The sequence below is a fragment of the Platalea leucorodia genome, assembly GCF_965183815.1.
Source record: "Platalea leucorodia genome assembly, chromosome: 1".
Lineage (NCBI taxonomy): Eukaryota > Metazoa > Chordata > Aves > Pelecaniformes > Threskiornithidae > Platalea > Platalea leucorodia.
Genome location: NC_138823.1, coordinates 24884713 through 24900179, shown reverse-complemented (window position 1 = coordinate 24900179; position 15467 = coordinate 24884713). Strand labels below are relative to the sequence as shown.

Here is a 15467-nt window from a genome sequence, read left to right as displayed (position 1 = left end):
ATAGATGTTGGCTCCATCTATTTTAAGACCCAGGATGCTTCCCGTCTCAGAGGTCTGGAGATATATGATGGATACAGCCCAAATCCGTTCTGGGCAGAGACTCCCAGACTATCCTCCTCCAAAACCCTGGTTTCCAAGCAAGGGAAATTTTCCATGCAGACCCAGAGTGACGGAGATCTTCAGAGAATCTCCTAGATGACTGGGCATACTGCAAAGCACATTTCCCCTCAGTACACCATAGGTACTGAGTACCCAATGTCAGTGAGAACCAGCTCTTACCATGTGGGATGGGTTGACACCAAATTTGGAAAAAAATGCTTATCAGAAGGGTGGTTCAGATACACATTTGATGTTTGTTATCAAGTGCTTAATTTCTTCATTTAGAAAATTAACTTATGAAAGACATTCAACAATACTTCAAAACAGCTGCCAGCTAGATTGTACAAAGTCCACCCTCCACCACCTAAAAGATGTCACAACTTAACGAGAAAAATATTTCTTGGTCTTTTAAATTGGAAGACCTGCTGCCTAAACTCTCCTTTGCCCAGTTGTTAGTAGATGATGCTCATGTGTCTTGGTCAGTTTGTCATTGCCCTAAATGATGAACTCTTCTAAAATTAAAAGGATGCTCACACTCTCTGGCATTAATTTCAGAAGACAGGAAAGTATCTTGTGGTAGGAAATGTTACTGGGAAGTTACTGTTGTAATTGGCTGTCTATATAATTTTTACTTTCCCTTCCTTAAGGGAATGTTTGCTAGACTAAATAAAATTTCAGATATCTCTGTTGTTTGGGCTATGAAATGGATAGTGTCAGCTGATATATGGGAACGGAATATAAGATATTAAAGTGCTTTCTGGGGTCTTCCAGGATAAGCATTTGGGGTCAGTTAAAAAAAAAAAAAAAAAAAAGTGGATGAGAATTTTGATAAGATATAACAGTTAGGAAAATGGTTTCTTGGTATTTTTTATGTCAGGGGAAATGGAAAATGGAGGAAACAGATGCAACATTTCTTTGCATATTGCAAAGGCAAAGAAGAAGGAATCTGCCCAGATAAAAATCAACCCTAAATGTGACCTCTTCTTTGTAGCAGTTTAATAACCAATAGATGTTTTTCCCTTCCCATTGCTTTTGACTTCTTCTTTCTAGTTTTCTGTATTTGCATTTTATTCAGTCTGGGCAACAAATTAGATTGGTCAATGTCCCTTTATGTTCAGAGACATCTGGAAATGTCTACAGTTGTTAAAGATATAACTACTGCCACCAAAATCACACTGGGATATGTCATATTAATTTACATTTTCATCTCAGGTGAACTAACATGGCTTTATATCTCATTCTCCAAAATTCTGCAATAGTTTAACATTAAAGGTTACAGTAAATTGCCTGCAGTTTCCTTCCCCCACTATCTCTTTGCTAAATTGCACCCACATATGGTTGGCTGTCTCCTTCCACTACAGCCAGGCAGTCCACCGGGAAGATGATTCATCTTTTCTACCTTCCCATGCAGAATCACTCACTGCAATGTCACTTCCAAGCATGAAACTGGTAGCTAGAGACAGACCATGAAATGTTATCACTTGTCAATAACAAGCAAATGAGCTCCAGCGTATGCAGAGCTGTTGTGATATCTCAGCCCTGGATGTTTCAGCTGTGGATATGACGCGATTCGATTAAGGGATACAGCTGCACCCTGTATTCCTGTTCTCACAGCCTCTGTACAATATTGCCCTGTCCACTCTGCTTTGCATTAGCACAACATGATAACATATTTTAAAATGTAGGTTTCTTTATCAAAGAAACAGACATCTCATACCTGTCAATACCTTAATTACAGAAAAATCACATGAAGTAAAGAGTAAGATCATATCAAATTAATCCTAAGAACAGGACTTCTGCTAAAGTCTAATTAATCTGTACACGAAGGAACAAATTGACAGCTTTGATAATGACCATAAATAAACTAAACATCTCAGGAAATTTCTAGGCCCTTTTTGTCACACCCTGCAGAGAGTCAAGCAAGTTTGCCCATGTCAACATGAATCATGGTGATGGGCAGGGGACAGGCAGCAGAAACCACTCGGTGTGACGGTAACATAGAAAACACACCGTAGGTACTCAGGACCAGACCACAGCTCTGTGCAGCCAGCAGGATGCCAGGCCCCTGCCTTGGGGGCTTGCAGAGCCAGCAGCACTGGTACAGCACTGGGTGACCAACTGGCAGGGACTAGCAGAGCACAGAGTGACACAAAAGACAAAACTATGGAAAAAGAAAGATATTAAAAGAGTCTCTGAGTTAAGAAGAGAGTTTGTGTTAAACTGTCAGCTCATGTGATTATATGAATAATTTCTTTTCAAACCACAACATTAACATTTTCCCCTTGTGTTTCTGCTGCAGTTCGTGCGGTATTACTCCTCTAGTCACAAACAAGCGTTTGATTAAAGTATGTACCCGAGCAAGAAATGGCAAACTGTCTCACCTATGACAGATACACATCCCAGTGGAGCGACAAGGGCAATGGGGGCAAATCCGTAGGCTGTGAAATTGCCCGCCTCTCCAAGCCCCAGGAGGGTAATCCCACACCACCATAGCTTGCTCATGTAGTAGGGCTTCGGCTCTGTTTGGCAAGCCAGTCGGAGATGAGCGCATTTCTAGAAAATTAATTATTAGGAACAGGCATGAAAAGAAAGACTTCCATTGTGTTCTTATGTCTGACAGAAGTGGAATAATTAAGGGGGCTGTCAACTTCAAATTCCAGGTACGTCAAGGTTTTCTTTTTAAACATGACTTTCAGCTTGTTGTTGCAGACACACTGCTTTGTGTTAACTCAATGCTGCTTCAGATGTGTGCTTTCTTAGCCACGGTGGAAATGACTGAAAAATTGGACCTCTGAATAAACCTGAAAAATATTAAGTGAATACTAGCTAGTGCTTCCTAGCTATCACTGCACACCTCTGTTCTTCTCTCAAAGCAGTTGTGCTGTGAATCTGGAAACACTCAAAGGCAGGAGATGGGGCAGAATCACAACTGTGGCAATGAATTGGGAGAAGGGGACCAGACAACATGGTGTTCCTGCTCATGGTGTTCTCCTGCTCAAGGAGAAAGGGAGTGTAAGGAAATCAAACTCCCCTGAGCCACAGACCAACAATTCACAGTAACATCCAGGATTTTGCATGTTTCATTCTTATAAACAAACAAACAAAAAAAGCCCAAAAGAGAAATGGATATTAAATAATATTGTGAAATCAAGAATCCAAGTTTCTGCTGAAAACCAAATCGGACAAGTTCTTAACTGAATCCTGAGCTCTAGTTTCTCCCCATATTCTTGTAGGAATAGCTCTTGAGGGCACAGTGTGATTGAGAAGATGTGCGATGAACACAGGAGGGTGAGCTCAGCTGCTTCCCTACAGCCTTCTTTCTCCAGATGTCTGCCTTCTTTGCATAGTAATGTGTGTGGATGGTATTTAGGTGGAGGCTGTTTATAATCCAGCTGAAATACATGGCAAATGGTGGGCTGTTCTTCAGCTGACAACCAGCTAGAGGGAAGAGAGGGAGGATAACTGACTGCATGGTGGGAAAGGGAGAGAAAACAAAAAAATTTGGCCTGTCCATTTAATATGAGTGTGACAATGAATGTTGAGATCTAGGGAAAGTCATTATTCATATTTATAAAATATTGTTACTAAATGGAGAAAAACCTATTTTAGAGGATAAATAAAAATTTCAGTTGAAACTGTCTGTCAAATGCAATGCAGAGCTATTGGATTTTCCTAAACAGTATTTAAAAAGTTGGAAGATAGTTCAAAACCAGTAAATTATGTTAATGATTACAAGCCAATAGAAGTCTGTCTGCATGCCTCAGTACATCCCCTGGCAAACCATCCTCTTTGGCACTCAGTGCCCACAGCAGACAAAAGATATGAAGTCTGGACAACATCGTTATTATGGGCTAGGCCGAATTTCCACTTCACCAAGAAGAGTTTTTCCATTGCAACAGAGCCTCTCCTAGTACTGACACTGTTAGCAGGTTGGAACTCATACTGGAGAGGCAGCAGTCATCTCAACCTTCCTGCCATCTCTGGCTAAACAGATTTTTTTCTGTGGGATTCTCCAACTAGAGATACTTAAAATAGAAGGGAATCATTGAAGAACCTTCCAGCATTAATAAAATGAGTTATTATGAATAGAAGATGTCATATTCCACAGCTTTCTGTTTCATCCTTTACAGAAAAAGCAAGAAGTAGCTTTATATGAGACATATACAACTCATAAAATACAAGCTAGCAAAAATAATTTTTCTGGACATCTTACACATCAATGTCTTCTGAGTTTTAAAAACTTTTGTTAGAAGACCTAAAAATACCATGAAGTCTACAAGATACAGATCATAGTGAATTATTTAACTTTCTACTGAGTATCTATTCTAATTATTAATACAGAAAGGATTTTATAAATCTCATCCTACAACCCTTTGCCATAGTTGTAAGGTCAGCACCTCCCATTGCTTTTATGATTTAAAATAATATTTACTCAGATTATTTCATCTTAATTGCTGAAGGAAAACTAAATTGGTCAAAGTTGCTTTGGGGCCCAATATTGCAAAAAACTTTATGTCTCTATGCATTTAATTACGCCAATTGCTCCATTAAGCAGCCCCTAAGACCTTGTGATCAATTCCATTTTAGATTTGGACACTCTGAGACAGGTTCACATGACATCCAGTGGGACCACAAGTGGGTCACAGCTGGCATTTCCTTATGGCACATTACAAGGAGGAGGAGAAGTTAGGAATTTTTATTCTGTTCCCATATGGGAATCACAGCACAGAACAGGTTGAGAGCTATCATACTGCCAACAGCTACAGCAGGACATCAGTTAAAGAGAGGGAATGTTTATTAAATGCAACAAAATTTGTATTTTGAACCTCATCATAAAAACAAATTGTAACATAAATTACTTGCTAAATATAAACAACTCAGAATAAAGAGAAATAATTTTATACCTGTATATTCAAAGAGACACTAATCAGAAAATTTGAAGCAGCAGCAAGTAAAACTCCCAAGAGCTGAGTCTGCAAGATCACAAAACAAAGAAATACAAAAATATTTATTAGTTTAAGAAGAACAATGTAACAGTGGTTTTCTGATAGCACATTGTAACCCAATCAAAAACAAATTATTGCACTTTTCAGTCACTTACTTCATGCTGCACTGAATAAACTGATTAAAAAAATATCTTTCCACAGTTGACTAGGGCTTAAGTAGTAAACGGCTGGGAATGGAAAGGGCATCCCACTGCAGGAGGCGGTTTTGCTGTCTGTCAGTAGAACACCTTCTTAAATCCCATGAAAGAAAGAGACTAGACAGGTCTCAGTTGAACACTACACACATGCATTCTTCGTTTCCGAAAAAAAGGACCTGTTTTATTACATAATCCAGAAGGAAAATCAACAGCAATTGAACCGCTCGTATTGGAACACAATTATCTTACGTGTTAACATATCCACTGTTTGACAGGGCAGCCAGTACATAGGTCTCCTGACAGTTTCTTTAATGTATTGTGATATTTCATCAAATTCTTTTCTAATCAGCCTGTCTAATTTTCAGTGAGATTTTCAAACTTTCTACGAAGCTGAGAAATTAAAAACATTCAAGCAGGATTCATTATTTTGGAAAGCAGCCATTTAAAGATGCCATTTCTGCATGCTCAAATAACAGGTACATGGTAGAGCTCCCTGTCTACTTTCAAAATGTTTTAACACTTTGTACATTGTCATAAGTGTATTCAAGATCCATTCAAGGTTGCTGGTATAGTGCTGTGGGGAGCCCCATTAGCTTGTAAAGACAAACATACTATCAGTGAGTTTTTAAAAACAAGGTCATGGTAACATAACCCAGCATAACTATTGCTTGCAAGCTGTAAAGCAGCACCCAACTCAGTGCTCACAGCCTCAGCTTTTATGACTCTTCTCCAAGAAGGTCCCTGGGCGCCTGTGAACAGGCAGTGCCTACCAGCCACAGAGACTCTTGCCCCTCAACATTTCTAAAGAGGCAATATGTGGTCCAGCAAGCACTTGGAGACAAGAATAGAGGGGGATTATCGTTGTGGCTAGATAATTCCCAGACTAGGAAAGAGCATCCCCAAAAGTGTGAAGAAAAAACAGCCTTATTATAAATGGATTATAATATTCCTATTTAAGAGATACAGCTGAATCCAACTCTCTCCAGTCCATGCATTTCTGTAGGGGCTTAGACTCAGAAGGAGATGCAGACAACAGAATTACTCTGGGTGAAACGCTTGGCCGACTGCCAGGTGTCACCAAGACATGACTGATGGGTACAGGGGGATGCAGAGAGGGGGATGCAGGAGGTGAGAGGGCTCCCTTTGCTCACACACCTTCCATGCTAAGTAATACAGCACCAGTGCCACAGTCTGTGTGCAAGAAGCATCCAATGAGAAGCATTACTCAAGAGTTTTGCCCATACCCTCTGGTGCCTGGCCACTGGAGGTCCTTCCCATCTTGCATCCTCTCCGTCCCACCCCAGTATCCCCAGGTGGATGCTCCAGCAGCCCGTCCTGGACTCTCACACAAGGTGTATTTTCTGTGCTCTGGGAACACCCTCCACTGGGAGCAGTGGGGAGTGTGTGACAGGACATCTCAGCACACCTCGGCACAGATGTCTCTGCTGAGATTAGGCACTAACTGTTACAGGGACACAGGCAGCCTTGCAGCCTCCTTACACACCAGAGAAATGCTGTCAAATGGCCCCCACCCAGGGCTCCACAGGAGCAGAGGGGATGGGTTTTCCTTCCTGAGGCTTTGATGATGATGGTACTACATCTTGCACAAAGTTTGACCACTTCACAGGTGGATTATTGCACTCCCCTCATCATCTTGCACACACAGCAGCTTCAATAAAACAGCAGTTAAATCAAAATTGTTTTCTTGCTCCCAAAGGCTTGTTCTTTTTAAATGACAATATGCTCCCTTGTGAGGGGGTGGAGAAGTGGCCTTGTGAGCCTCGTCATGAAGGGTTTAAGAAAAAGGAGACAGCAGGGAATAGAAAACAGAAACTGCCACCTCATTTACCCCACCATTTTATTGTTTTCACATCAGTAATTGTAGCACATCCACATTACTCCCAGCAGAGAACCCAGTCTCTCTGCAGCTCTTTCCGTTTCAGCAGCCGATCCTGCCCTTATGGCTGCATCTCTGGATAACACCTTGCAGCTCCTCACTCCCAGCTTTCACCAGCGGGTCACAGACACTGTGCAGGACTCAGGAGGAAACTAGCACCCCAGGGAGGAAACACAGCTGGTCTCAAGCCAGCCCAAAGAAGGGTCTCCATCCAGCTCCGGAGTAAAACTTACATGCAGCTGGTGGGTGGAGGATGAGGCTATGTGTTCCATCCATCATCCAAAAAATTGTGCAAAATCAGATCCACGTACGGGTACTGTTAATGACCTGAGTACCTGCTTCCAGAGACTGTGAATCAAATGCCCCTTTGATGGCTTTACACACTGCAGGGATAGGGACTCCAGCAGGAAGCCTTCCAATGCCCTGCATCACTGCTGTCCTCTCCAGAACTGGCTGCTTTTGTACTGTAGTGGTTGCTTCCTCAGGTACATGTGAGCTTGGCTCAGATATCCCTGTAGGACACACAAGATTTCTAACCTGATGACCACCCCGTTTCTGAACAGGAACGATCTCCCAGAAGCAATGCTCTTTTTACAGGTTCCAGAAACTGCCAGGAACAGAAAGCAGCTCAAAAACTTGGGTCTTCTCAGTCTTCTCCTCATTTTCTGGGAAATACTGAGACATGTGTGACCGATGTCTCAGTACTTCCCTGTGAAATACCAAGATCAGTGTTTCCCTCAGCATTGCCACTGACATGTCGCACGGACAGTGGCGTCAGGGGCTCCCCACGGCAGCAGGGAAGGACCTGGTAGCCTGGGCCCATCCTCACCCAACCAGGAGGAGGGCAGCTGGGGGCACCAGGGCAGCCCCAGCCCCAGGCATCGGGCACCTCCCTGGAAATGGGGACAGGCCCAGGCTGGGCCGGTACATGGGCCCCTACGTGGGCCCAGCTCAGCAGGGCTGGTGGCTGGACACAGCAAGGCTGTGGGGAGCTGGAGATGGGTCCTGCTGTGGTGTTGCTGGAGCAGGGACTGATGGCCCCAGGGGCTTGAAATGGGCCCTGGCAAACACATGCAAAGCTATTGAGGTGACACTCCCTTGTGTCTAACTTGGGCCACTTCACGTGTCTGCAAATAAGCTACAGGTAAAACAGCGTGTGTTTTTCATAGTGGCAGTCTGGGCTCAAAACTTACCCTCATTGCTCAGGTCATTTTATCATAATGACCACATGTTTTGCCTGAGCACTGCTGTTGGCATATATACTGCGCTGCCTGCTCCAGACTGACATGTGTTAATGAGCTCTGGATAATATGGTAATAGCACCATACTTCCAAACCCAGGGCTGGACAGAGCCCTGAAGATTAAAAGCAGCATATGATGCCCTAAGGAGGTCAAATATCAGATGGATCTGTTCTGGGAGATGAGATGAAAGTACAGTAACGCCATGCAGCTATAGCATGGCAAAGCGGTCTTGTACAGGTTCATACTCAGACATGCCAATATTAAAGAAAACAACAGAGAACAAAAATGCGGTAAAGAAGAAAATTTGATTGCAAACTTCACAAATCAGAGCGCATCTTAAATCAGCAGGCATCATCTAATGCACAAGAGCTATCATGCACAGCAGTGCGCAAAGCAGGAGAGAAAAAATAGGATACCATATCTCAGGCTAGTAAAACCATGCATGAATGAAAGATGACCTGCAACAGAAGATAGATCACCCTGTCAAACTAAAATAGTTGCTGTATTGCCCTGAAGGCCACCAGAACCATTCTGTTCCCATCTTCCCATGTAAAAGTCTTCATTATTTGTGTTGTGTCAGCAGTTCAACATCCTTTAGACTAGAGGACTGGTGAAACAGCCAGTTTTAAAAGTAATAAACATGATATTCTCTGAACACAGAGTTTCCAGTTGTGATATCCAGTTGTGATATCATCTGCAGCACTGCAGGGCTTCCCACACACAAGTCTTGAGACAAACCTTCGTGAGGGAATACAGTTGCAGAGGCAACTTCAGAGCCATGGTGCTACTTCAGTCAACTAAGGACTTCTACAGGAAAAAGCCTTAAATATTCAAAACTGTTGGCATAAAATGCAAGTCCCTTCATCACCAAAACATCTGTCTGAAAGGCCACTTTGTCAGACCCTAGATTTCAAACTGTTAACACATTCTTCCAGTGCTTCCAAATGCGTGAGGCTTGTCACAGAAATATCCTGCCCTTAAGTTTTCCAGAAAGTAAAAACACACGACAGAAATTTGATTTCCTTCACCTTAATATGGTTTGGAACAAGCCATGAAAGTCACTTGCTGGCTTTGCAGTCCCTTCTGGACAGTCCCCAAGCACACAGATGATGGACTCAGGCTGTGGATCTGCCGACATTTTCCTTGGTGGCAGAGCTGGCTGGAGGAATGACTTCCCCTGGCCCCGCATTCCCTCACTGCCTCGTTTGCATTAAAACAACTATTTGTGAGGCTGGCAAGGCACTGTTCCAGGTTTGAAATAACCCTCCCAAAATATACCCCATTAGCATTATGTTCTTTATAAGCCACCTGCCAATGTTTAACACTGAAGGCAGATTAAAATTCACAAGCTACAGCAAGGGTTTTGAAATGGTGACCCCACACAGGTTGCCAGTGGTGACAGTGGCCAAGGGGATGTGACTGCACAGGGGACTGCCAAGGGTGAAGAGTTTGAGAAGTGGCAAATTCACCTTGAATAAGGCACCCTCAGCAGTCGCCTGGCATCTCCCTTCCAAGCTGCGTGAGGCTCTTGCACAAGCCCAGGGGTGGGGAAGGGAGGTTTGAAGGATCGGTCAGGAGGCGTCCATTTGCCAAGTGGAGTGGCAACATATTGCTATTCAAAATAAATGAGCGGCAGCGCGGCATGTTGCTGCATACAGTCCTGCTTCGAACACTCATGCAGGACTTGATGCTTATTTACCCTAACACCTTTTCACATCATTCTGGAAGTGTTTTAAAAGGCATTTTACATCCAAGGTCTCTTTTTATTGTCAAAGTAAGGGGTTTATGGCAAATGAAAGCCAGGCTGAAATCTAAATCTTTGGCACTAATTCTAATAAATTTATCCCTTGCAGACTAAAATCTTCACTGGAGACTCGGTTATACAGGGAGATGCAATTTATCGATATTATGTGTACATTTTCCTAGTGCACATTAAACAGCAGTTGCCATGCCTATGAAATGAAAACTTAGAAAGATTAACTTAATTTGCATTGACTAAAAGGTATATGGCCATTATTTATGGAAACTTGCTATGTCTGTAAATTGAACTGAGGAGCAGAAAAAAAACACTTCAAATGGATGTTGTTGGCTCACTCATCAAGGCTAGTTAAACTGTTCCTCCTATTTTTCTTTATTTCTGCATTTATTTGTGATCTAAAGGTGTTCCCAACAAATGTAATGACATATACTGCTTCAAAAACTACACATTTTTTCCAGCAATTGGGATTTTGTAAGATCTCAATGGATCTTATAAAAATAAGGGGGGGGGGGGGGGGGGGGGGGAATGCCTCCTAATCTTCCAATTCTGAGTTAACTCCGAAGCAAGGGCAATTCAGAGTCCTTAACAAAAACCATATTTTTCAAAGAGCCACCATGTGGAATTAGGAGAGGCTTATCATTCAGCTATTATTATTCACAGAGTTCTGGCTGTACTCAGTGCTTTACAGATGTATAAAGAAAACAAGGTCCTTGTTTCAGTGGTTTTCATAGTGCAATTCATATACTCATATATGGGTTCAGGCCCATATGAAGTACTGAAGGAGACCTGAAATAAAAGTAAAAGGGCAATTACCAGTGTTGGAACATGTAATGAAAATACATTTGATTTGTTCGTTGTGACATAAAAGAAAAAGGACATTGTTCAATATACAAGAAGGAGAGAATTAGAACATTTGGCACCATTTTCGTTAGGAACAGAAGGAGAGAGGAGAACTTGGTAACTAAGTCAGGATAAATTTGAGTGGAGACAAGACAGTTTGTAGGTTTTACACAGGTTGCCAGGCTGGATTCCAGACCACAATAGATAAAGTTACTATCATCTCATGAATATTACAGTACCCTTGCCTTCACTAGGTTTTACCTTTCATTACCTCACAAATTTAAAATACGTATCTTTTTTCCAGAAAAGAGACAAACTATAAAGGCTGGAAGGAGAGCCTGGTAAGTTATCAAAAGGTGTGGGAACTTGAGAGGATAAAGCAACTGCAGAAGTGGGACCCTTCTATTCATCTCCATGCTTTAATCATTTTCACGAGATCTTATTTATATTCATCAGTCTGATTACTTTAATTAATGTCCATAATGGATAATAAACTGAGCCGAAGAATATGAATTGTGAAATATACTAAAGTGACTTTTGATATGCTCACTAAGGTTATATACAAACATATCCATCCGCTATAATGTTAAGAAGCATTATGGGTAGTAAGTTTTTTTTCCTTTTTGAAGAGTTACAGCCAAACCTCCCAACTCCTAAATTTCAATTTCTTATTCTCAGGAAATAAATCTCAAAACTAGAAATATATGGGAGAATGGGGAAGGGGCAGAATGGATTTTTACACTGTTCCTCAGGTGAATAGCCTGGGACACTTTGCTGCATAATCAAAGACCATTCCATGGTTTTTATACTGCCTGTTAAATTGCAAATAAAAACCTCTCCAATGACTGTATAACAGAGGCTTTAAAAATTTCAATCAATCATAGTTGATAACATCTTAATAGAAAGATTTTCTCAAGGACCATCACGTAACATCTCCATGGCAACTACAGAAATTACATACCAGGAAAAGCAAGAATAGGATTATAAACTTTTGCCAGTTTCCAGGTCCCTCAGGAGAAACAAGGAGGCAAGCCAGCATTGCCTGACCAGCTTCTCCCACAAAATGGCCAGTTGGCTCGGAGACACTCCTCTATTGCTGCCCAGGAGCAGGCTTTCTGGGTATTCCTCTTTGACCCTGTCTAGTTCCTAGTGTACAAGGTAAGGTTCAAGCCAGACCACTCAAAACTTAGGTACATTAATTCCCTGATGCTACCGCCTGGCTCACATTGAGAGGCTGCGCTGCTCCTCTCCTTGCTTCATGTGGCTCCCTGGACCCCTAAATCGAGAGCTGATGAGGGGACACAAGGCTCCTGGGGAGCTGGAGTGTACCAGTTCATCCCTGCAAGATGGAGCTAGCTCTGCCTGTGCTCAGACAGGCAAGCTCAAAGGGGAGCTATCTGAACAACAGAGTAAATAGCACTGTTAAGTGTTACATGAGGTTGCAGGACAAGGCACAGAGAGTACTGTTGAAGAGATGGCTCGCTCTGCATGTACACACAAACATGCCTCCAAACCAAGCGTACCTAGCTCATTCCCTCTTGTTATTGTAGTACAAGTCTTGCTGAAGTACCAATGAGCTATTTCTAATTCCACTGAAATCAGATACACAAAACCCTGACAGCAATGTAGCCAGCTTAATACATTATTTACCAAATCCTAAAAAGAACTTTTATATAAAAATCTCCCTTTACCAGCTGAGAGGAGCAGGGGAACGACATGCTTTTTCCAGCATGCACCTCTCCAGCATCACTTTCCAACAAAGACAGGCTTGTCTCCCATCCTGTCTCAATTAATCCTCTGTTAGCTATAACTAACCCTTCCTTTGATGTGCACAGAAAACGCTTCTCCACATCACAACCCAAGTGAACATGCTCCAGTGTTGAAGCCCCGGTGTCACGCATGCAGGCCAGGGGTAAACGTAGGCTGGAAATGAGGACACTTCCAAGCCAGTGGCGTTTCAGAACAGTTTATAACAGGAGTAACAACAGGGGAGGGGAAAAAGAAAAGACCTGACTGCATTTAGAATGAAGTTTGATCCATCTGTTAAAAGAATTACTTGATTTTATGGTAGGGGAATGGGCAGCCCTAAGGCCCTTCCAGTCTGCTGTTCCTACGGAGGAGGGGTGCTGTACATTAGCTCCTTGTTTTCCTTCCTGCACCTCACGCACTTGGCTCTCCTAGTTTCATTTCCACAGAGAGTGTTAATCATTTACAGATAGTTCCTAATGCAAAAAAAAATGACTGGACTCCAGAAGGCAGAACCTTCTGGTTAGCAACATTATTAATTTAAATATAAACAACTGCTAGATTATCATTGATGGTTTAATAACAGGAGGTCTTGCACTCTCTAAAATATTCATGTGTACGTATATGAGTGCATACACACACAAACACACAACTGGATGCATTTAATTTGCAGATGCTTCTGGTCAAAATTTTAAGATGCAAATCTGGGGATAACAAACTCTTTAAAGAAATGATCTCATATGCAAATTTCTTGCAGGGGCCTGAGATACAGGCAATGGGCTCATGTTTTCCCAGCTGTCTCTCTGTGACACATTGCAGTTGTGCATTTTGATCTTTTACTACAAAACGTAACCTGGTTTAAAGTATTGGTTACCATTTTCTAGTTCATAGGGGGCATTGACATAAGGAGTAGGTGTCTAGTTCACAAGAATCCAAAACATTTACTACATAGTTGCCTTTTGTTGCAGAAAACAGAAATCAGTTTAGCTGGATGATCCCTTCTAGGTACCTTTATCACCTTTTTATATTCTTTGTTGCACTTAAAGAGAAAACAAAAAGTGGTGAGTTTTTTCCCCAGTTTTGAGTATTATTGATCTTTCAGCAACTGTACCTTATATGGATTCTCCCATATAGAACTTGATGTCTTATTTTCCGGTATTTTAGTGTTAGTATAAGATATAATAATTAGCAAGTTTCTTCCTGACATGGATTACTATAGAGATGAGGCCATGAAGATAAATTCTGTCTACTTGCAGGAATTAAAAAAATGGAGGAGAACTGAGCACCCTTTTCCTGAGTCAGATGCTATCATCTCTATGCTTTTGTAAACCCCTCATTGCTTTTTAGTTTGTCCTAGTAGCCCCTGACCTGTAGTTTTTGTGGTTTAACTCCAGCCAGCAGCTCAGCCCCATGCAGCCACTCGCTCACTCCTCCCCAGCAACATGGGGGAGCGAATCAGAAGGGTAAAAGTGAGAAAACTTGTGAGTTGAGATAAAGACACTTTAACAGGTAAAGCAAAAGCTGCATGCACAAGCAAAGCAAAATAAGGAATTCATTCACTACCTCCCATCGGCAGGCAGGCGTTCAGACATTACCAGGAAAGCAGGGCTCCATCACATGTAATGGTTACTTGGGAAGACAAATGCCATAACTCCGAATGTCCTCCCCCTTCCTCCTTCTTCCCCCAGCTTTTATTGCTGAGCACGTCATATGCTATGGGATATCCCTTTGGTCAGCTGGGCTCAGCTGTCCTAGCTGTGTCCCCTCCCAACTTCTTGTGCACCCCCAGCCTACTCGCTGGTGGGGTGGGGTGAGAAGCAGAAAACACCCTAACACTGTGCAAGCACTGTTCAGCAATAACTAAAACATCCCCATGTTATCAATACTGTTTTCATCACAAATCCAAAGCATAGCACCATACCAGCTACTATGAAGAAAATTAACTCCAGCCAAAACCAGTACGATAGTCAAGAGATGGAGCTAGAGTCTCGATCAGATGAAAGCTGCTATTATTTGTTTGACTGAAGCTTCCGCAGACACTACAAGCTTTGCTCTCCATCATCTTGGCATGATGACTGAGTCATTACTGCATGATAACACAGATACTGAATGATAATGTTCATGGTGCTTTAGTCACTGCAGGGAGCAAAAGATTGTCACTGAAAGAGACAGAAACAAAGCAAAGAGATTAATGTCATTAGAAGTCAATAAATACAAGAACCTTGTGACAATTCCAAAGCAGGAAAAAAAAAAAAAAAAAAAAAAAAACAAAACCCCCACAAAAATGGAAAAGAAACATTAAGAAATAGTAGGTTAGAGACATAAAATAAAGTAAATGAAGTCACAATCTGTTTACTCCCAAGCTGGAGCCCCAAGAAATTAAAGCAGTTTTTAATTGGGAGTTAACTATCTGGGTACGAGTCTGTAAAAAAAAAACCATATTTTGGTTGTTTTTCACAGGAACCTCTTTCCAGTGGGGATATCCTTGGCTGTTGAAGAAAAAGGCTTCAAGTGCAATCCATATCAGCTGGCAAAATGACTTTGTTTTGAGCAGGATGACAGTTAAGTCATTGGACATGTTAACTAAGACATTGGACACGTTAACTAAGACTCTGGTGGAGATTTTAGCTCCCATGAAGCTGATTTGGTTCTAGGGGATTAAATATCAGCAAAAGCTAGGCTTGTTCACAAAAGATGTACTTCTATGCTACTACTTCACCTCAGCTAGCATGAAGAAGCCA

At 42.0% G+C, this 15467-nt stretch overlaps 1 protein-coding gene across 1 annotated transcript in view; it reads right to left on the bottom strand.

The window, feature by feature from the left end:
• Positions 1-15467, bottom strand: part of NIPAL2 (NIPA like domain containing 2) — a gene marked incomplete at both ends in the record, with an annotated part of 51631 nt that overhangs the window by 28830 nt on the left and 7334 nt on the right. The window contains 2 exons of the mRNA XM_082311432.1: positions 2481-2652; positions 5004-5072. Coding sequence (XP_082167558.1) covers positions 2481-2652; positions 5004-5072 — 241 coding nt within the window. The remainder of the gene's footprint in view (positions 1-2480; positions 2653-5003; positions 5073-15467) is intronic.